This window comes from Salvelinus alpinus, chromosome 7, assembly GCF_045679555.1.
Source record: "Salvelinus alpinus chromosome 7, SLU_Salpinus.1, whole genome shotgun sequence".
Classification (NCBI taxonomy): domain Eukaryota; kingdom Metazoa; phylum Chordata; class Actinopteri; order Salmoniformes; family Salmonidae; genus Salvelinus; species Salvelinus alpinus.
The window spans coordinates 41,209,216-41,230,964 of record NC_092092.1 but is presented as its reverse complement, the minus strand read 5'-3'; the positions used below and the strand labels follow the sequence as shown (position 1 = coordinate 41,230,964).

Sequence of the window (21,749 nt, the reverse complement as noted above, 5' to 3'; positions counted from 1 at the left end):
TGTGAAAAAAGTGAGAATCTATCATCAATAGCCATACATTTGGATAACATTACATTTACATTTTAGTCATTTAGCAGACGCTCTTATCCAGAGCGACTTACAGTAGAGTGCATACATTTTATTACATTCTTACATACTGAGACAAGGATATCCCTACCGGCCAAACCCTCCCTACCGGCCAAACCCTCCCTAACCCGGACGACACTATGCCAATTGTGCGTTGCCCCACGGATCTCCCGGTTGCGGCCGGCTGCGACAGAGCCTGGGCGCGAACCCAGCCCAGCCTGGGCGCGAACCCAGAGACTCTGGTGGCGCAGCTAGCACTGCGATGCAGTGCCCTAGACCACTGCGCCACCCGGGAAGTTCTACATAGAATTACACGGATATATCTTATGTAAAACTTTGATTTGGTATACAATGGTATACAATATTTGTAAGGCCTTAACCATGCATTTTTCCAGACAATGTCAGGAATAAGCATGTTCCAGAAAAATTTTCCTCTCGGTGTAAGTTGGTTTTGTGAATGAAGAATTTGTTTTATATATTTATTACAACAAGATTTCTCAAGTAAGCCCATGCCTTCCAATCTGAGTTCTGGATAAGCTTTGTGATCTTTACCAAAGCTAAGATGAGTGTAGTTAGACCACTGGGAACAGCTTTGATCACAGAAATAAACTATCTGAAAGGTATTGGAAACTCTTTCAATGTTATAAATTGTTCATATGTAAGAATATTACCCCTGTTGTCGAAAACATCAAGATCAAAGTCAATATTCCTCTCATGCCAGCTGGGGTAGAACAATGACTTATTCCTTACAGTTATGTCTGAATTATTCAAAAAAAGAGCTTTATGTTGGGAAAGAATTTGCAGGAAACATATTTTCCATGCCATTAAAGCTTGTTGGTGAAACCTAGCCAAATTAGCAGGGAACTCTTTCAGGAATATAATTTTAATTTTTGAAGACCTCCCAATTTATTAAATACATTACTTGGAATGAAAGGTATGGAATGAGAGGTATTTCTGTTAAATAAGATCAGACGTCAGTCGCGACGTAATATCCGTTTCCGGGCAAACTCAAAGAATTTTATTTTATTAAATTTCAAACTCGCCCGTTTACCTTCATGTTAAATGTTATATCACCGACATTCTTGTTATGGACAGGATACAATTATTCGCATTCAGAAGAAAATGCTGGGTTGTTCGAGCGGGGCGGATAGATACCTCGCTCGTACGCTCACTTCAGCTCGACCGACTAGCTAATCTCTACAACATCTGAGAAACCTCGCCAGCTAGCTACACGAGAACTTGTTTCGTTGAGAAATCCACACAATGTGGAATCGATGCACGTGTACAAACGTAGTTTTTTTTATCGGACATTAAGGGGGCGGACACGATCTATTTAGCTTACGCAAGCTCATATTTGATTTAATATAATAAACTAAACTGATTTATATAAGAAATTATAAGACAGGTTATTTTTCTAATCATATCTCAACATCATTTAAAGACAGACTACTTTCACCATCGAATAACTCGTTTTGAGGTGAGTTAACGCTCCATTAATTATATCCTTGCTCTTAACGTTAGCTACCTGCACGTTTGTGTTGGGAAATAGTTTCTAGCTACTGTTTATATAGCGACAGCGTGTATCTAGCTACGGAAAAATAATATACAATGCATTTCCATATACATTGCGCCTTTGTTAGATTACTTAGCTGGATAGCTAACACATTCAGAATGTGCATGCTAGCGGAGTAACGCTGCTTTTGTTTTCTTTTTAAACCAATATGGAGGAGAGTGGCGTGTATACTAGAAGTGGAAAGCTCGTCCGTGTCACTGCTGGTCCATGACCAGGACTAATGCTGGCTAACTAGTTAACGTTAAATAGCTAAATAATACAGGCAGCAAGCTAGACTGCTAACTGAGAGTTTTCAAACCATCTTTAGCGAACTGATCATTATTTGCACATCATGATACAGTATGACCAAATCATTTCATAACGACCTTTGACTTTGGTATCACCTCGTATTGTAAGCGGTAGCTAGCTGGCCCTCCGATTGTTCACAGATTGAAGGATGTGTGTTAATGCACCATCTCCTGCATGATTGCCACGGTAATTAAAATTGGAACTGCCTGTGGCCAACCTATCCATAGTCTCTGCCTTCTATTGAGCGCTGTGCTCATTGGTTTTTTGAAATTTTGGGCACTGGTCTCTTGCTGCACATCCCTTTTAATTATCTACCCCCAAAAATAACAAAATACATAGTAAACCTGTAATAACCAAGTTCTTACATTATTTTTTACTCACCTATGCTAAGGGCCCCTGTTAGAGAACTGGAAACAAGACTGTAACTACCAATTGGGGAGAAAGGGGTAAAACGTACAAAAAAATGTATATATAGACATGTAGCCACTGATGAATTGCCTTCTCTCCAATGCTATTTTGTTTCCTGTCTACCTTTTTAATGATTCCTGACCCTCATTGCCCTATTCTTGACTTTGACCAGGAACCAACTGCTGGTCCCACGGTCTACCTGATTAGTATGAGCGAGATTACAGAACCTTCTAATGATGCTCCCACTCCTACTGAAGGTCTTATAACATTTTTCATATATACAATGTCACTGTTTTGTCTGTGTGGGGTAAAGGGAGCATATGTTTTTGAAAACTCAAGCTGCTATTTCTACTAACAAATATACTTCTGCAGCAATGGGTAAACATAGGCGTTTATCATTTATGTGTGGCACTCAGTGTTGAGTTTCCCCATCTACCTCTCATTTGTTTAACTGAATTACAGTATATCAATTCAAAAGGTGAGGCTATTTGTCTCACAAGATGCCATAGAGCAGGGCTCCAACCCTGTTCCTGGAGAGCTACCATCCTGTAGGTTTTCAATATAACCCCAGTTGTAAGTAACCTGATTCAGTTTATCAACAAGCTAATGATAAGAATTAGGTGTTTGATTAAGGTTGGAGTGAAAACCTACAAGATGTTAGCTCTCTGGGAACAGGGTTGGAGAGCCTTGCCAAAGAACTTAGCATGTGTAGGCTTTAAAGGGACAATCTGCTGCTGCTACATAAATTTTTGATAAAGATGAGCAAAAACAAACGGTATAAAATAAATAATAAACACTGAGCTATTGTATCCTCAAAAAAAGTGGAATTATTTTATACAAATACAATTGCTTAGAGATTTTGTTAAACATGTAAAATAAAATATATTTTAAAAAGATAGGGGTTAGGGGATAGGGGTCAAATTATTAGCACCCCTGTTTTCAATACTCTAGCACCCTCCTCTTATGAGGACAACGGCACTGAGCCTTTTTCTAAAATGTTTTATGAGATTGGAGAACACATTGGGAGGGGTCTTAGGATCTTCCCAGATCCTTGATATTCTTTGTCTGCCTTATGGACGGCCCTCTTCAAAATCAAACCACAGGTTTTCAATGGGTTCATGTTCAGAGACTGAGATGGCCATTGCGAAATGTAGATTTTTTTGTAGGGGGAAATTAACCATTTATTTTTGGATTTTGATATGTGCTTGGGGTTATTATCACAAACAAATGTAGACGCAGTTGTCTTAATCACCATAAATCCAGAGATGGCCAGACTTAGATGACAAAGTTTGACAATTTGCCCATAAGAGACTGCCTGTTCAAGTGAGAACAGCACAACAAGTTGAGTCCAAATATGTGTTGTACGCTGCTGCATAAATAATATACCAGAGAGATGTGTATACTGTAGCTAAGAAAGTAATACTAAGTGTATATTGTGTAGTAAGCTGTTAGTAGCCCATGTGGCGCACCCTAATAATTTGGTGTATTTTCCTCTCTTAATTTCGCTTACTGTTCTGACTTGGTGGTGCACATGTAGCCTATAACCTGTTTTAGAGAAATGTAATCATTGAATATTGTAAGAGCTGTCATTGTCTGCTTATATGGCCCCTTTATTTATCATACGGTTCTGACTTGGTGTACAGGGAGAACACTGTAAGAACGGCCCATGTTCTGAATTCTGTCGCTGTACATTTCAAAAGTGCCGAACAAATAGTTATATTGACTACGTCTGTCCTAGCTCGCTTATTAATGTCTTAATCGAATTTACGGATTGCCTCTTATCTGCTTGTCGTCCCCTTATGCTATAGTTTGTACATCTCAATTGTCAGTAGAAACCACATTTGTTTAAGCAAGTCAGGCATATAAGCTATGTTTTTTTATTTTTTATGGTAGTAAATGAGGCTGAATGAACTGTTTCGCTGCCAGACAAATCTCTGCCGATAGCCAGGTGTAGCGGTGGTAAGGTGTTGGGACTGCTGTTGGGACAGCTTTATGTAGGCCCTAACAGTTGGTGGGCGGTTTGTCACCTTTATAGTGCAATTAATGTATTGTTTAGTGTTGTGTAGTGGCTTTACTGGCATGCATCCCCAACATTTTGTTTGTGTTTGCCCCACCAAGATTTTACATGCCAGTAAATCTGAAGCTCGGCCGCAAGTGGATCTTGCAGCAAGACAATAACCCCAAGCACACATCAAATTCTACAAAGAAATGGGCAATTGACCACAAAATCAACATTTTGAAATGACCATCTGTCTCTGGATATGAACCCCATTGAAAACGTATAGTTTGAATTGTCAGAGCGCCGTCCATAAGCGCAGATGAAGGATAGCAAGAATCTGGCAATATTCTGTATAGAGGAATGGTCTAAGATCCTTCCCAATGTGTTCTTCAATCTCATCAAACATTTTAGAAAAAGGATTGGTGCCGTTATCCTTGCAAGGGGAGGGTGCTGGAAAACTTTACTCCTATCTTTTAGACTTTGTTTTATGACTACAAACAAAATCTCTTTCCCCTTGTTTTTTTTATATACAATATTGCTCAGGATTGTTTTGCTTATCTTTATCAAGGGTGCCAATAATTTCAGTCATGACTGAATACACATTCATTCTTGAAGAATATAACTTATAAATGCCTCATTAACTTAGTTAAGCTGTCGTACCCCATCAGAACCCAAAATATAATCTTGTTTTTCTCCAATGTTTGTATACAAACACTCTATAGCCTCAAAACATGCTTAAAACTATAATTGTGATATATTGGGTGGTCAGTCCTTGCAACCATAGCGCTGTCTATAAATTTAAGATTGGTCACATTTCTCCAGGCCCCTTCCCTTAGCTTTTTACCAAAACAGAGGCGGGAAGGCACTTTATTGTTTCAACTGGGGTTAACCCCTTTAATGAAAAGTTCAGTATAAGTGTCACCGTCAACAGTGGCCGTTTTCTGGAGCCGTGATTTGCTGCTCCTGCACCCACAGCCGACATTAACCCTGCACCCACAGCCGTCATTCCCCCTGCACCCACAGCCCCCACCCAGTCCGAGGTGACGATGACGACACCGGCTGAGAAGACACAGGAGAAGGCGGCTGAGGATGTGGTGGCCGTGGAGGAAGAGGAAGAAGAATATGTGGTGGAGAAAGTTTTGAATCGAAGGGTGGTGAAAGGGAGAGTGGAGTACCTTCTTAAGTGGAAAGGCTTTTCAGAGTGAGTTTACACAATACAGATGTGATATATATTTTTTTATCCCTATGTGGAATGCTTGTATTGACCAAACAAAACCCCTCTTTCACTCCAATGCCATTTTCTGGCTTAATTAACACTGCTTTTGTTTCTTCAGGGGTGACAACACATGGGAGCCAGAGGATAATTTGGACTGCCCCGACCTGATTGCACTGTTTCTGCAGAAACAGAAATCCGCTCATGAGTCTGTAGGCAAGAGGAAGTCTGCAGAGCCTAATGTGGAAGGAGAGGAAAGTCGACCCAAGAAGAAAAAAGATGACGTAAGTCCTAAAGGCAGAAGCGTGTACAGATGGAATCATTTTGTCTTTTTCACATTGAGTGACACTCGCCCTTTGTTTTAGCCAGAGAAACTAAGGGGCTTCACTCGAGGTTTGGATCCAGAAAGGATTATTGGCGCCACTGACTCCACTGGAGAACTCATGTTCCTCATGAAATGGTTTGTATGGCCCTTTTTTTTAACCTTTATGCTACTAGACCTAATCATCCAGCAGTCGCAAGTCAATGTACCTGTCAATTCACATAACCCTGTGTTCTGTTTATCATGCCTATGCATCAATAAAAAAAAGTGGATCCATTGCCTTCAATCTCTTCATTCTGTGCATCCTAACCTATTTCATAGCGCCACTACAATCCCTGAACTAGCCAGAACCCACCACTTAAATACTCATCCAACTCGTGGTTTTCTTTACACGGCCTGTTCTTGTAGGAAAAACTCGGATGAAGCAGACCTGGTACCCGCTAAGGAAGCAAACGTGAAGTGTCCACAGGTGGTCATATCCTTCTATGAGGAGCGGCTCACGTGGCACTCTTACCCCGCCGAGGAGGAGGAGGAGAAGAAGGACGACAAGAACTAGCCGTTTTGGAGAGCGGTATCAAGCTGGTTCTGAAGACTGTAGAGGTAGTGTCAAGGGCTTATGGGGCTCTAGGCAAAGGGTCTGAGACAAGCACGACAGCACATGGACTCCCTTTTTGGTTTAATATCACCCATCAGGTTAAAATCTCTGGATATGACCAAAGTCAATACAGGCTATGGGTTCTCTTGAGAAATCACAACCCTGGAAGAAATGTATAATGCAGTGTTAAATGTTTTAAGATTCACTCGTGACCATTTGGATACTACAAGATCATTTTCACAGGGCAGTTGACTAAGAGGTCTAGGCCTTGTACATTACTGTGTAGGCTGGTGGAAATGTTATCATTCATAGTCTTGTAAACAAGTCAACGGTGCCATTTAGTTTTATGTAAATGTTTTGTAGCTTATAGTGCAAAACAATGTTAATCTTTGCTCGTTTTGTGACCGGTTTAGTGTATTGAGGTGACAACACATTTTTGAAAACCATGTTTTTTTTTACTTTGCTCATGTGTCCATCTTATTCTAACATTTTCATAAACAGGACTTGCTTGTCTGTTTTTGGAGAATAAACTTGTTACAATTGTCATCGGTCTCATACTAACAGAGCCTAAGCTTAAAATGTGTGTAAATAGTTGGATACATTAAGGCCTTATGTATTTATCTTCACAAAACCTTATGATCAGATATTCCCCCCAAATGGACACATTTCACCTTGTTATTTTAATGGACACGTGTCCCCTCATTATTAAATCATGCAAATGATGCAGTCACAGATGAAAATAAACACTTTATTAATCAATAAAATAACAATCCCAGATTGCCAGCAAATATTTAAAAGTAAACCAAAGAAAATAACCAAAGCAGGGGCTGTGCAAAATGCAGACAAACTACAGAAAAGAATGACAAAAGGAGAAAATATTTACAGAACAAACAAGACCATTAACAAAAGCAGCACTAAGTAGTAATAACTTAAAATGGGCTTTGCATTGTGTTGCAATGCAGGTGAACGTTTGCACGTCTTAAATATCAAATGTTTTCTGAAGTGCAAGAACGAACAACTTTCTTCATTTAAATTGACAGCAACTTTTTTCCCCCTGCGAAATAATTAGTACTGCATGAAAACATCTGTTTAAAAGCAAAAGTATTTGTACTTTGGCTCCCCTCAGAGGGTAATGATGACAAGAACTATGAAAGTTATGTGGATGAAGAAGAACATAGGACATTCATCAGTGCAGCGACTTAGTTCTTTCCCATCCTTCACTGTAGATCTGGGGTTCACAAATGTACTCACTCTCTTTAAACAGCTATCTCTGCTGCATTAATAAATGGCCTAATCTTTTTTTGATTAGGGGTACATGCTAAAACACAATTTGACCCCAAAAAACACATAAGCTCAGGCAATAGCACTTCTAATGTTCTGATAAGTCCAATAACCTTTTGTTCTCAAAACCCTCGAATTTAGAAATGTGCATGTGAAACAAAGGCATTCGAAAACAAGGCTCTCACTTCACATATTATCCTTCTCAGTTCGATTCAATTGGTTTACAATTCTAAATGTCACGTATGACCGTAGACTATTAAAGCCGACAACTAGGCTATTCATCAACTGTCTTGTCCATTGCTTCAGGTAACTTATCAAATAGAATGACAACTCTTTCAAAGGCTACCACTGCAATTACTTGACAGCCGAACGACTCACCTTACAAGAAGCAAACCAACCTAATATTAATGATAGTAAAGATGGGTGCATTTGATTTGTAATAAACGGGACACTTCCACAGGGTTGCAGTTCATACAATACTTCCTGCAAAGACGGCTATCAAAATCAATATTCCCTGGCCTGTAAAGTTCCTGCAATGTGGTTACAGGCACAACACACAGTGTGTGATGCAATAAGGGCAGGGAGTAGACCCAACATGATGAAGCTAGACCTATAACCTAGCTTATTCTGGACAGTATGAGGATGTGTGGAAAACTAAAAGACTACCAGCAGAGCTCATCCTTAAACCTGCGGCAGACAGATAGTCAGAGACACGGCACGATGCATACAGCCAAGCCTTAGAAGGACAAATTACAGAGCTATATATATATACAGAAGCTGATACATTTGTAACGCAGCGTGTGCCTTCTTCCTCAGCGTTCCATCTCCTATACTTGTCATGCTCCACCATCGTGGCAAGCCCAAGAACACTCTCCAAGCCTCTTTTGTGTTCCAGTGTCCTAGTTCTACATCAGATGGACTCAAAGTCAATGGCCAGTCAAAAACGGTGGTATTTGTAATAAACACATTTTGAATGAGTGCAGTGTCAGACTAGCTAGACATTTGCTTCGAGTACAAGTGAAGTGCACAACACATTTGGTTAGTATTGGCGGTATTGTTAAGATAATGGTATCCTGGATGATGGACTTGCTTTACCCCACTGGTATCTTAACCTTTGACATCTCCAGGCCTGTCTTAGCTCTCCTCAACATGTGCAACTTCTACTTACTCCAGGAACAGTCACTCCATCAATCACTCCAAGGCCCAAGCAAATAAAACTGGTTTAACAATCCGTTCAAAGCTGACTAACAATGGACCGGAATTTACAGCCAGTTTCATGTTGACTTAATGTTAGTTTTACCTTTAACTCTGACTTCAGTTGATACCACTCCCTTCACTTCCTAACATGAAGTAATAACATCATGGCCTGGTGCCAAAGATCCAGAGAAATCTTTCAACCCCTTCTTTTCCTTGTTTGTTCCTTTTTTTCCACCCAAACAATGAAAATTCAGTACTCAAATTAAGAACTTCTGCTTCAAAGTCGTTTCCCAGAGAAAACACAGGAACCACAAAAGAAAAGGAAAAAAACCTAATGCAGGAAAAGTAGTCAACAATGCAGCTTCTCCTCACAAGAATCTTCTCAAAGGAAAAAAGACCTCTCTTGCATCTGCAGAAATATTTCTTAGTGATTTTAGCTAAATGAAAGAAAAGGCAACAGCTTCCTCCTCACTTCTTTTTGTCCTTTTGTTTCTTTTCGGGCTTACGGGTTTGCTGATCTGTCATGGTGCGGGGCATGATCAGAACGCTGCCGTCGGCGCTGTACTGGAGTGAGTACTCGCTGGGGGGGTAGGGCTGGCCCTCCTCATCCCGAAGCTGGGTGAACACCTCCTGGTAGAGGCTTTGCACTTTCTGCTTCATCTGGCGGATGGAGCGAATAAACTCCATCTTCTCCTTCAGCAGCCGCGCCTTGTCACGACGCAGGTCATGCACCCCTTGCTCCAGGTTGATGATGGTATCCAGCTTGCGCTTGCGGCAGTTCTGGGCCGCCATCTTGTTCTTGCCACGTCTACGAATGTCGCGGACGAGGGCCAGTTGGGCCTCGCTCAGGTGGTGCTTAGACAGAAGCTCGTTGAACTCCTCCACAGGCAGATTTATGATCTTCTCGTTTGAGAAGGGGATCTTCATGGCCCGAGCCCGTCGCTCATCGCGACTCGACTGTTTGTCCAGGAAGTCCTGTTGGGGCTTAAGCTTTGACTGCTTCTCACGGCCCATTTTCTTGCCAGTGGGAATTGGTAGCTCTAGGTGTTCATCGAACGATGAAGACAGTGGTAAATTGTAGGTGTGATTGTGGTTGATGTTGTCGAGCTGAGGGAGCCCGTGGAACTGGGAGGGGTCCTGGTAGCTCATGCGGCAGAGCTTGTTGAACTCGGGCTGGTAGCCCCCCACAGCACCTTCTTCTGGTTCCACGACAGCTGACTCCGAGTCAGTGCTGTATCCCACAGCCCCTTCCTCTGAGAAGGTGGCAGAGGTGGAGGAGGAGGAAGCGGCGGAGGAGCAGGAGGTCTCAGAGCTGCTCGGGGAGGCCGGGCTGTGACTGGAGTCTAGGGAGAGGCCTGAGTCCGAGTCGAGTTCATCCTCCAGCTGAGAGGCCTGGGCCTGGTTGAAGCCCTCCTCCATTGCCAGGTCCAGCAGACTGATCTCATCTAGCATAGACTCCTCCAGCAGAGTGCTGAAGGGATCAGGCAACACTGGAGTGCAAGTGATGTTGTTGGTGCTGTTCAGAGGCGGTGGAAGAAAGAGTCCAGTCAGGTTGGTGGCTCCGAATGTAGAGTTGACGTTGGAGGAGTTGCTGGAGGACATTCTAAGCAAGGGGGTCCGTGGGGTGCTAGTGGCATCCATCTCTGGATTGAAAAGTGTGGGAAAGTCCTGGCTGCAGCTAGGGAGGGAGGCCTGGTGAAGGCTGACATCTTGGTGAATAAGGGTGGAGGAACGAGTAAGTCCAAAGCTTCCAACTGAGCCGGACTCACTTGTGCTGCCACTGGTATTGGTACTGTTGGAAGTAGTGCTGAGGAAGGAGTTCTCTGAGGTGTTATTAACCTCCATTTCCTTCAAAAGAGAAAAGAATTGTAAGAAAAAAGTACTTTTTTTACTGGAGAACCAGTTGTGATTAAAGCGCAAGTACAAACCTGTAGTTCCATGATAGCCATGATGTCTTGCCACTGCTGCTCCAGGTCCAACTGGGGCAACGGGGGAGGCAGTGGTAGGGCCCGAGATGTGGATGGAGCTTCTTCATTGGCCACCGCAAGCTCAGCTGTGACTACAGGGGCTGGAAACTGATAAGATGTTGACCTTTAAAAGTCTCACAATTATTTTTTTGATTTCCATAGACTATAATGTTAATCTAGCATTTGTAATATCATAAAACAGCATGCAAATGTCTTTACCTCAGGAGATTCTTCTCCGAAAGGGAAGGTGGCCTCCAGCAGCCTTAGGCATTCCTGCAGGGACAGTGAGGTCTGAGAGCCAAGGCCTGGGGTCTGGGGGAGGGGCAGACAGCACAGAGGTCACTCCCTTTACTATCAACTACAGTGGACACACAAGATCATGAACACAATCTGTTCCCTTAGCTACCTGCTCTGGTATGCTCTCCCCGGTCTCTCCATCCACAGGCTGAGCCTCTTGAAGGTTCACTCCATTCCTCCATCTCTCCTGTGCCTCTGCTCTTTCCTCCTCCTCTGGGCTGGGCTTTTCCGCCTCACTCTCCTTCTGGCGACTGCTATAGTTGAACACTTCCCGTCCTGCGCCAAGGTCGATGTCCTGTCGCCACAGGATGTCAATCAAATCAATGTCCTGAAAAATCCATGATGTGAAAAAGATGTTAGGACTACAAAGAAAAGAGCCCCCTTGATTGAGTTGCACAACATCTTGTCTTACACAACTTAATTCAAAATAAAAAGCACTTCAAGGAGAGAGAACTACAGTGCCTTGAGAAAGTATTCACACCCCTTGACTTTTTTTTTTTTTTACAGCCTGAATGTAAAATTGATTATGTTTAGATGCGTCACTGGCCTACACACAATAGCCAATAATGTCAAAGTGGAATAATGTTTTTAGAAATGTTTACAAATTAATTAAAAGCTGAAGTCTTGAGTCAATAAGTATTCAACCCTTTTGTTATGGCAAGCCTAAATAAGTTCAGGAGTAAACATTTGCTTAACAAGTCACATAATAAGTTGCATGGACTCACCGTGTGCAATAAGTGTTTAACATGATTTTTGAATGACTACCTCATCTCTGTACCCCACACATACAATTATCTGTAAGGTCCCTCAGTCGAGCAGTGAATTTCAAACACCGATTCAACCAGAAAGACCAGGGAGGTTTTCCAATGCCTCGCAAAGAAGGGCACCTATTGGTAGATGGGTAAAAATAAAAAAAAGCAGACATTGAATATCCCTTTGAGCATGGTGAAGTTATTAAATTACACTTTGGAGGGTGTATAAAGATACAGGCTTCCTTCCCAACTCAGTTGCCAGAGAGGAAGGAAACCGCTCAGGGACTTCAACATGAGGCCAATGGTGACTTTAAAACAGTTACAAAGTTTAATGGCTGTGATAGGAGAAAACTGAGGATGGATCAACAACTTTGTAGTTACGCAACAATACTAACTTAAATGACAGAGTGAAAAGGAGGAAGCCTGTACAGAATACAAATATTTCAAAACATTAATCCTGTTTGCAGTAAGGAACTAAAGTAAAACTGCAAAAAAAGTGGCAAAGACATTAACTTTATGTCCTGATTACAAAACGTTGTGTTTGGGGCAAATCCAACACAACACTGAGTACCGCTCTTCATATTTTAAAGCATGGTGGTGGCTGCATCACATTATGGGTATGCTTGTCATCGGCAAGGAATGGGAGTTTTTGGGGATAAAAATAAACAGAATAGAGCTAAGCAAAATCCTAGAGGAAAACCTGGTTTAGTCTGCTTTCCAACAGACAAATGAATCTTTCAGAAGGACAATAACCTAAAACGCAAGGCCAAATACACACTGGAGTTGCTTACCAAGATGACATTGAATGTTCCCGAGTGGCCTAGTTAGAGTTGTGATTCAAATCGGCTTGAAAATCTATGGCAAGACTTAAATGGCTGTCTAGCCATGATCAACAACCAGCTTGAAGAATTATTAAAAGAATAATGTGCAAATATTGTACAATCCAGGTGTGCAAAGCTCTTAGAGACTTACCCAGAAAGACTCACAGCTGTAATCGTTGCCAAAGGTGATTCTAACATATTGACGCATGGGTGTGAATACTTTTGTAATTGAGATAATTCTGTATTTAATTTTCAATAATATAAAAAAACATTCACTTTTTCATTATGGGGTAGATGGGTGAGAAAAAATATATATAATCCATTTTCAATTCAGGCTGTATATAACACATGGAATAAGTCAAGGGGTATGAATACTGATGGTACTGTACTTGACTGTGGTGCAAAAATCAAGGATGCCTATACCTGTGATACTGTTAGCTTTACATTTCAATATTTTCATCCTCAGGTCAACACAAGGTGAGATATATAATGCGATTTAAAGTAACTGTCCTGTCAAAATCTCACTTTTAAAAGTTCATATTCAGTTAGCGCATTCACAAATAATGTTGTTGACTCATCCTGTACTCTTGTGGCCAAAGCATAAATTGGAGGGAAAAAACACTTAACAACCCACATCAAACCTGTGTCTCAAACAGACATGCTAGTTCCTCATAGAGGATGAGTTGGCCAATCAGCAGTCTACTGGCATGAATATTTTTTCATGACCGGTATAGGCCTAGACTACATTCTGTTGTTGGGGTATGCATACCCACACCATTCCAAAACAGAAAATCTGCTTTTTTAACATAGCTTTCCTTCCAAAAGATAAGCATTTCACTCATATTAGAATTAATTATAGGTCATATTTCATAGAAAATCACAGAACTTCAGATCATGTAAGCAGGGATGGGCAACTGATTGGGGTGAGGGCCATAAAAAATCATGAGGGGCCGAAGTGGCTCGCAAGTCTGCATACCCACATCCATGCATACCCACACATGCATTCAGAGCTAGTCCTAGTCTTTGAGGCTTAAGTAAAATTTTGCCCCCACCCTGAGCAAAACACTAGCTGACATGGGCTAATTGAGTGAATGGCAGTGACTGACATAAGTGGAAAAACTGCTAATGGACAACCAAATTTCAAAATCGCACCTTATGTATTCTACTATTCTAACTCAACATATTAAGTTGAGACCCCAACTGAGTTACTAATATATATATACACTGCTCAAAAAAATAAAGGGAACACTAAAATAACACATCCTAGATCTGAATGAATGAAATATTCTTATTAAATACTTTTTTCTTTACATAGTTGAATGTGCTGACAACAAAATCACACAAAAATTATCAATGGAAATCAAATTTATTAACCCATGGAGGTCTGGATTTGGAGTCACACTCAAAATTAAAGTGGAAAACCACACTACAGGCTGATCCAACTTTGATGTAATGTCCTTAAAACAAGTCAAAATGAGGCTCAGTAGTGTGTGTGTGTGGCCTCCACGTGCCTGTATGACCTCCCTACAACGCCTGGGCATGCTCCTGATGAGGTGGCGGATGGTCTCCTGAGGGATCTCCTCCCAGACCTGGACTAAAGCATCCGCCAACTCCTGGACAGTCTGTGGTGCAACGTGGCGTTGGTGGATGGAGCGAGACATGATGTCCCAGATGTGCTCAATTGGATTCAGGTCTGGGGAACGGGCGGGCCAGTCCATAGCATCAATGCCTTCCTCTTGCAGGAACTGCTGACACACTCCAGCCACATGAGGTCTAGCATTGTCTTGCATTAGGAGGAACCCAGGGCCAACCGCACCAGCATATGGTCTCACAAGGGGTCTGAGGATCTCATCTCGGTACCTAATGGCAGTCAGGCTACCTCTGGCGAGCACATGGAGGGCTGTGCGGCCCCGCAAAGAAATGCCACCCCACACCATGACTGACCCACCGCCAAACCGGTCATGCTGGAGGATGTTGCAGGCAGCAGAACGTTCTCCACGGCGTCTCCAGACTCTGTCACGCCTGTCACATGTGCTCAGTGTGAACCTGCTTTCATCTGTGAAGAGCACAGGGCGCCAGTGGCGAATTTGCCAATCTTGGTGTTCTCTGGCAAATGCCAAACGTCCTGCACGGTGTTGGGCTGTAAGCACAACCCCCACCTGTGGACGTCGGGCCCTCATACCACCCTCATGGAGTCTGTTTCTGACCGTTTGAGCAGACACATGCACATTTGTGGCCTGCTGGAGGTCATTTTGCAGGGCTCTGGCAGTGCTCCTCCTTGCACAAAGGCGGAGGTAGCGGTCCTGTTGCTGGGTTGTTGCCCTCCTACGGCCTCCTCCACGTCTCCTGATGTACTGGCCTGTCTCCTGGTAGCGCCTCCATGCTCTGGACACTACGCTGAGACACAGCAAACCTTCTTGCCACAGCTCGCATTGATGTGCCATCCTGGATGAGCTGCACTACCTGAGCCACTTGTGTGGGTTGTAGACTCCGTCTCATGCTACCACTAGAGTGAAAGCACCGCCAGCATTCAAAAGTGACCAAAACATCAGCCAGGAAGCATAGGAACTGAGAAGTGGTCTGTGGTCACCACCTGCAGAACCACTCCTTTATTGGGGGTGTCTTGCTAATTGCCTATAATTTCCACCTGTTGTCTATTCCATTTGCACAACAGCATGTGAAATTTATTGTCAATCAGTGTTGCTTCCTAAGTGGACAGGTTGATTTCACAGAAGTGTGATTGACTTGGAGTTACATTGTGTTGTTTAAGTGTTCCCTTTATTTTTTTGAGCAGCGTATACACACACACACACACACACACACACACACACACACACACACACACACACACACACACACACACACACACACACACACACACACACACACACACACACACACACACACACACACACACACACACACACACACGGGGGCTGCCAGTTGCCCATCCCTGATGTAAGCCCACTAATGCAGCCGTAGTCACTTAATTACCATAAAAGCATGTGATCCATTTGGAGACTTAGTTAATTCTACTTTAACAATGGCTTAGTGTCACCCAAAACCACACCGCCTCCAAGTGGTGGTCCTGTGACTATTAGGGGCAAGGATGATTCTAATGCAAGGACATTACAATAATGCAAAAAACACATTACACAATAATGCCAGAAATAATTATATTTCATTAAAATGGTGATTTATCAAGGTTCACACAAAGGCGTCTCTGATAGACAGCTAAATACAGCAATCTGAGAAGTAGGCCTATTTCCTCCTAGTAACATATCCCTCCCTGTACATTACAATAGAAGTGCCATGCCCCAGCTTGCCTTGATCTCACCTCTACTCAGGCTTTCCTACCTCTTTGGTGAGATCATCATTGCCATCCCTGTTGCGCTGCTCCTGGCTGTCCTCAGGGGCCACGGCTCCCAGGGTGCTGTCATCTCCACTTGGGTTGTAGGTGGACTCAGGCGCTCCGCCGCCACCCCTCATGGTTGGGGTTTCGGAGTTGTTCACGTCCTCCAGGCCGGCCCCATTGTCCAGGGTGATGCTGGGGCTGGACTGGCTGGCGGCGGACACCACAGTCTCAGGGTCACGGTGGACCAGCCACGTGCTCAGCTCTGGACTGGGCACTGACAGGCGATCCAGCTGGCGCACCTGGTTCAGCAGCCGGCGGGTGGTAAAGAACTGGTCAAGGTCCACACTCTTGGGATGGATGCCATACCCGTCCAGCGTGTTGCGGAGGTTGTGGAACTGCGTCTGGGTGTAGGCCGAGCTGGGGCCTAGGATGATCTCCCGCAGTGGGGGCAGCTGATTGCTCAGGTAGGTGTCCAGGTCCACCCGCACCCCAATGAGACTCAGGAGGATGGTGAACTGAATCAGGCCCTCTGTGAAGTACTTTTTCAGGTAAAGCATTTCTTTACAAAGGAACAAAAAGTGAAGTAAAAAAGTAAAAAATGAACAGGGGACAAACTAGAGTGGTGCAATAGTTGATACTGAGATAAAGACTGGGATAAACAATGAAAGTATGACAATTGCAGATATGACAGAAGAGGGACTTTCGCGACTTTCTCTTTTAGCAGTATTTTGCAGAGTTTGCTTAAAATGTGAATAGAATAGAGAGGGTTTCTGTGGTCTTGTATGTGCGCCCAATATCAGTCAAAGGGTAAACCGTGTTCTAGGTCAGGCTTTGGTCTTCCCCATCAGTAAGTCCTCCCATACCTGCACAGACGGACAGACAGACAGACAGAGAGATCAAGGCCAAATGAAACCTTGATGCCTTTAAAAAAAATGTATGACAGGATAAAGAAATGTGAATTTGTTGAGTAAACAAGCTTAGATTAAATGTTAAGTTAAATGTCCTCCAACCTAAGCTGTGTACTACAGTATGATTTCACAGTAAAAATATATATTAAAAAATGACATTACATAATGTCAAAAGAATATATGACATAACAGAAGCTGAATGCATCAAACATTGTTCGGACAAGATGAAATGTGAGTACGGCCTCAGGCTTTTCCTCAAACGTGTACAATGGGCAGTCAGCCACAAACGATTTAAGATGACCAAATTCAATGATAACCAACAATAGCCAAATCAAATCAAACTAAACTCTAAACTCAAAACCACAAACCTAGCATATGCACTGCCAGTGAATGCAAAAACAAACCGTAAATCATATTCCACATATTTCTATGGGAGGGAACAATAGACACATACTCCTTAGCAGCAAACCATCACATCGCCACTTCCTAAAGCAGTAGTGTTCAAACCTCTCCTTGGGGACCCCCAGCTGTTCCATGTATTTGATATATTCCAAAGAAAACACACCTGATTCCAATTGTCAACGAATCATAAAGCCCTTACGCGCTAGTTCAGGGCTACAATCAAATTGTTAACTGGGGGTCCCTGAGGAGAGGTTTGAAAACCACTCTCTCTAGAGAACACACTGTACCTCAAGACCAATTTGACATGCCAACCTGACAATGTACAACTGAAATGCATCACCTAGTCCAGTGCATAACAGGAATAGATGTGAAGGTGAAAGAGGGAGGGTCTCGGGTTCTCCTCCAGTAGCTATACTTCATGACTCCCATCCCTAGCAGTCTCCCTCTCATCCATTTTCTTTTCAAGATCTGCAGCTTACCGATGTGTCACTCACACATTCACAATTACATTAAAATAATAGCAATAAAAACGATGCATCAGTATATCTGTCAATAATGTTTAAAAGTAGGCAGCCTAACAACATCGTAGCCAGCATCCACCGGTATTTCTCGTCCAGAGGGAAGTGTTGATAGCGCTCATTTCCGATATCAAGCAACCTCCCTAGCAACAAGTGGCGCAGGGATGACTGGCAGGCTGGTGAACCATTCACAAACCAAGGATACGATCACAACATGTGATTCTCAGAAACGTTAACCAATGGGGAAAAGATGGGGGCGGGAGGTGACAGCAACGGGGAAGAGAAAATGCTAAAATGTAACGTTAGCTCGCTAACTGTTACTATGTATTTTAAAACAATGTGTTGCATTGCCAATCTCAACTTAAACGTACACACAAGAAGCAGATAATGCATCCGCCTACTTTATGTCGCTTGTCCAAAACATTCAAGCGCAATTAGCTACAAGCTAACGTTATGTTCCTAGCCAACGTTGGCTATCTAGCAAAGCTAGTTGGCTAACGTTAGCTATCTAGCTAAAACCTATTTTATACTTACGCGTGGAGATTTTATACATCTGCCTGTATGCCCACAAGTCGGCCACCTTCTATAACCATTATTTGATTTCAGAAGAGTTCTCTCATATGTTTTATTGACATTACACAATGTCATTATCCACCCTCTCCCCCTATTGAATGGCCCACCATGACTTGACAATATTTCCATAGGCTAGCTAACAGCGGCGCATCTGACACCAAAACACGCTTCCCACAGAGCATGCGTAGAACATTCTTGGGCGCATGTTTACATCACCGCAGTGAAAATCGCCGAATTTAATCGACTGGCTTCACAAATTAATTATTCAGTTAGTCTAAAAAAAAATACAACTTTATGTCATATTAAGATTTAGAAATTATGGAAATTGAATACAACAATCAGACCTTTCTATAAAATTAGTCGATTTCTGTGGGCTATAGGCTTCCAAATCATTTGAGAATTAGGATGAGCTGCCTATGAATTATAGATTAATTCACACAGAAAGGGAAAAACTGTTTTCACCATTATGCCTCGGCTATTATGCCTGTGTAACAACATGTTTTGTGAAACATTTTATTCCATGTTTGTTTCTTAAAATTGTATTTTATTTTCCTTTCTACTATTTTCTAATCATCCTCTTATTTTAAAGGTCCAATGCAACCGTTTTTATCTCAGTATTTAATCATTTCTGGATAACAAGTACCTTACTGTGATTGTTTTCAAATAAAATGGTAAAGAATAAACAAAAATAGCTTCTTTGCAAAGAGCAATTTCTCAAGTAATAATTTTGCTAGGACTGTCTGGGAGTGGTCTGGGTGGGGAGGGGAAAACTGAAAACTAGCTGTTATTGGTAGAGAGGTTTGGAACAATATTTCTCTATTGACAAATTTACTGCCTAGCGATGTCACCAGGCATAGCAAAACTCCATCCCAGCCAAACAGGCTGACATTTCAGGCAGTCTTTTCAAACAGCTCTTACACTAAAATGGAATTATTATAATTTTCACAATTTCACAGTATTATTCCAACCTCACAGTGTGTAAAAATATATATAAAAAACAGGAAATCCCATTTTTGACTGCACTGGGTCTTTAAAGCCTGACTCGTACACTACATCACTGTGCATGATTCATGACACAATTCAATTTAAAAGTAAAAAAAATAATAATAATGAAAATTGGAAATGGTAAACAGACATTCTAAATAAAAAATGGTAATTGGTAAACAGAAAAAAGCAAATGGTAAACAGAAAGGCAAAGTGTAAAGTGAAATTGATAGTGGCTGTTTTCATTTTCCAACTACCCAATTAGCATTTTCTCTTTCAATATTTCATTTACATTTTTCAATTGTATGCCAATTGGGGGTGTACACCAGGAGAGGGAGAGTATCACCACAGCCCAATGTAGAAGCACATCCTAGCCATGGATTTTAGACTAGTGTAACAAACACACAGGGTATCGGAAAAGCGTAGGCCTGATAAACTGAAGACTAATCTACAGGTCTCAGGCAAGGTTAGGCTAACTCATCATGCATGTGTGGTCACTGAACCACCTTGGTTACAATTCACTATCCTTTGACCTCCTCCTCCTCACAGATTCCCATCTGAGCCATGACGGAAATTGCCTAGGCTTTGGCTCAGCAGGCTAAGATGTCCTAATGGTGTACAGGACACCAGGTTGGAACCCCGTCGGTTACACTAGTCTAAAATCAATGCACAGAGAGCTTAATAAGAATGACATGTCCACTTCAACATCAGATACAACACAGTGGACGTAGGCTACGCTAATAATGTTGTAAGTACCGCTACAATGTATTTTCATGATAAAAACATTTTTGCACAATCGAAAAATGTGGAGACTAATTTTGACTTTGACAAACTAATGGATGATCCAGGAGATGAATAGATACAGCTTCCAACTTATTTTAACTTCTTATAGAACATGCCTTATAAGTTGTACAGAAATATAAACATTTTGATTGAATTGCATCACAATCTTTGTAGCTGCGGCTTCACAGGTATATCAATTAAAGTCATAGCTGAGTTATATACATTCATTCCACATTCAATCACAGCTTTGACAACAGAGACCACTGCCATATGGACACATTTTGTGTGCAGGCCTAAATAAAACATTTTGTTTTAATCCCTTTGGTTTCCACACTTGTTCACCATTATAATCTGTGTTAAGAATTCCATTATATATTTGCATATCTGATGGGTTTACCATCATGTTTCTGTCAGCAACTCATACTGTCTGCATATTTCTTTGTATCTTGCTCTTGTATCCTGCTCTTGTCTTGTCCAACTATATGACTCTGAGTGCCCCATCCCAAGTTCTGTGATACACTTAGACTGAGTCTGAGGCAGTCAGAGTATAACATAATTTTGGTAGGGCTCAACCCAACAGAGAGTGAGTGGAACAGGGAGAGCAGTCCAGGAGTTTCCAACTTGGTTGATTAACCATATCTTCATCTCCACAACATCTCCAATTTATGAAGTTCATTGTGACAATGCTCTGTCTGTCGATACATAAAATCACACTTTCATTGGTTTTGTGACTCACAAGACCTCCAGTTAATATATCATTTATAAACCAATTTCCACAAAGAAAAAAAAAGTATGCTTGAGAAAAAAAGTATGGATTTTTTGAGTGATCGTGATAGAAGGTGCCACCAGATGGAAAGAGAGCACATTTAAAGCAGTCACAACATCCACTGTGTAAATTCATTTTTTTTTGCAAATGGATTAAAAGATTAATCAAGATTGGATTGATACATTCCCCATACTCAGGATGTGGACAAAATGTTGTTTATAAGTCTTCTTTTTATCAACTTCAATCTGACATTTCTCAAGTGCATCATGATGTGCCATTGAATCTATTTTTGGACAGCATCCATGGTCTTTGTATTTTGTGGCACATACAGTAGGCCATTGTAATACCCTATAGTTATTTCTAGTATAGTATTTTCTGTGAATTGAATGGTCTTTTAAAGATCAATCCACCAGTATTTCATTGAATACATCTTCTTTTCAAGAAAATCTTATCAGCTATCAGTATAATAGAAAATTAACTCAAACTGTGACAAATGTCTGTAAGTGTTCCATTATTAAAGTGACCAGTACATAGACATAGCATTACTGGTCACTTTAATAATGGAACACTGGTCACTTTAATAATGTTTACATACTGTTTTACTAATTTCATATGTACAGTTGAAGTCCGAAGTTTACATACACTTAGGTTGGAGTCATTATAACTCATTTTTCAACCACT

General features: G+C 41.8%; 2 protein-coding genes across 9 annotated transcripts; one reads left to right on the top strand and one right to left on the bottom strand.

Moving 5' to 3' along the window:
* Positions 1–1,161: 1,161 nt before the first annotated feature.
* On the top strand, positions 1,162–7,010 carry LOC139581031 (chromobox protein homolog 1-like). Of its 4 annotated transcripts, none has more exons than XM_071410338.1 (6): positions 1,162–1,543; positions 2,508–2,592; positions 5,334–5,535; positions 5,669–5,831; positions 5,913–6,007; positions 6,278–7,010. In XM_071410338.1, exons 2-6 carry the CDS (start codon positions 2,544–2,546, stop codon positions 6,423–6,425), a joined length of 657 nt encoding a protein of 218 aa, XP_071266439.1. In that variant the 5' UTR covers positions 1,162–1,543; positions 2,508–2,543; the 3' UTR covers positions 6,426–7,010. The 4 variants fall into 4 exon arrangements, with proteins under 4 accessions (XP_071266439.1, XP_071266440.1, XP_071266438.1 ...); XM_071410339.1 differs by having other exon boundaries at positions 1,163–1,543; positions 5,358–5,535; XM_071410337.1 differs by having other exon boundaries at positions 1,171–1,543; positions 5,310–5,535.
* A 184-nt stretch (positions 7,011–7,194) lies between these two features.
* Positions 7,195–18,711, bottom strand: LOC139581029 (endoplasmic reticulum membrane sensor NFE2L1-like). 5 transcript variants are annotated; one of them, XM_071410335.1, is made up of 6 exons: positions 18,497–18,711; positions 16,137–16,693; positions 11,316–11,501; positions 11,129–11,221; positions 10,871–11,017; positions 7,195–10,790 (listed from the first exon to the last, which is right to left on the bottom strand). In XM_071410335.1, the coding sequence occupies exons 1-6, from the start codon at positions 18,513–18,515 to the stop codon at positions 9,411–9,413; spliced, it is 2,382 nt and encodes a 793-aa protein (XP_071266436.1). In that variant the 5' UTR covers positions 18,516–18,711; the 3' UTR covers positions 7,195–9,410. The 5 variants fall into 5 exon arrangements, with proteins under 5 accessions (XP_071266436.1, XP_071266433.1, XP_071266432.1 ...); XM_071410332.1 differs by having other exon boundaries at positions 11,316–11,534; positions 16,137–16,997; positions 18,497–18,710; XM_071410331.1 differs by having other exon boundaries at positions 11,316–11,534; positions 18,497–18,710.
* Positions 18,712–21,749: the final 3,038 nt, after the last annotated feature.

Coding starts and splice junctions, on each gene's coding strand:
- LOC139581031 (XM_071410337.1), top strand. CDS start 2,544: ATGAGCGAGATTACAGAACCTTCTAATGATGCTCCCACTCCTACTGAA. Junction 5,536..5,668: donor AAGTGGAAAGGCTTTTCAGA/GTGAGTTTACAC, acceptor TTGTTTCTTCAG/GGGTGACAACACATGGGAGC. Junction 6,008..6,277: donor CTCATGTTCCTCATGAAATG/GTTTGTATGGCC, acceptor CTGTTCTTGTAG/GAAAAACTCGGATGAAGCAG.
- LOC139581029 (XM_071410331.1), bottom strand. Junction 11,222..11,315: donor GGGAGAGCATACCAGAGCAG/GTAGCTAAGGGA, acceptor CCCCTCCCCCAG/ACCCCAGGCCTTGGCTCTCA. Junction 10,791..10,870: donor TGGCTATCATGGAACTACAG/GTTTGTACTTGC, acceptor TCTCTTTTGAAG/GAAATGGAGGTTAATAACAC.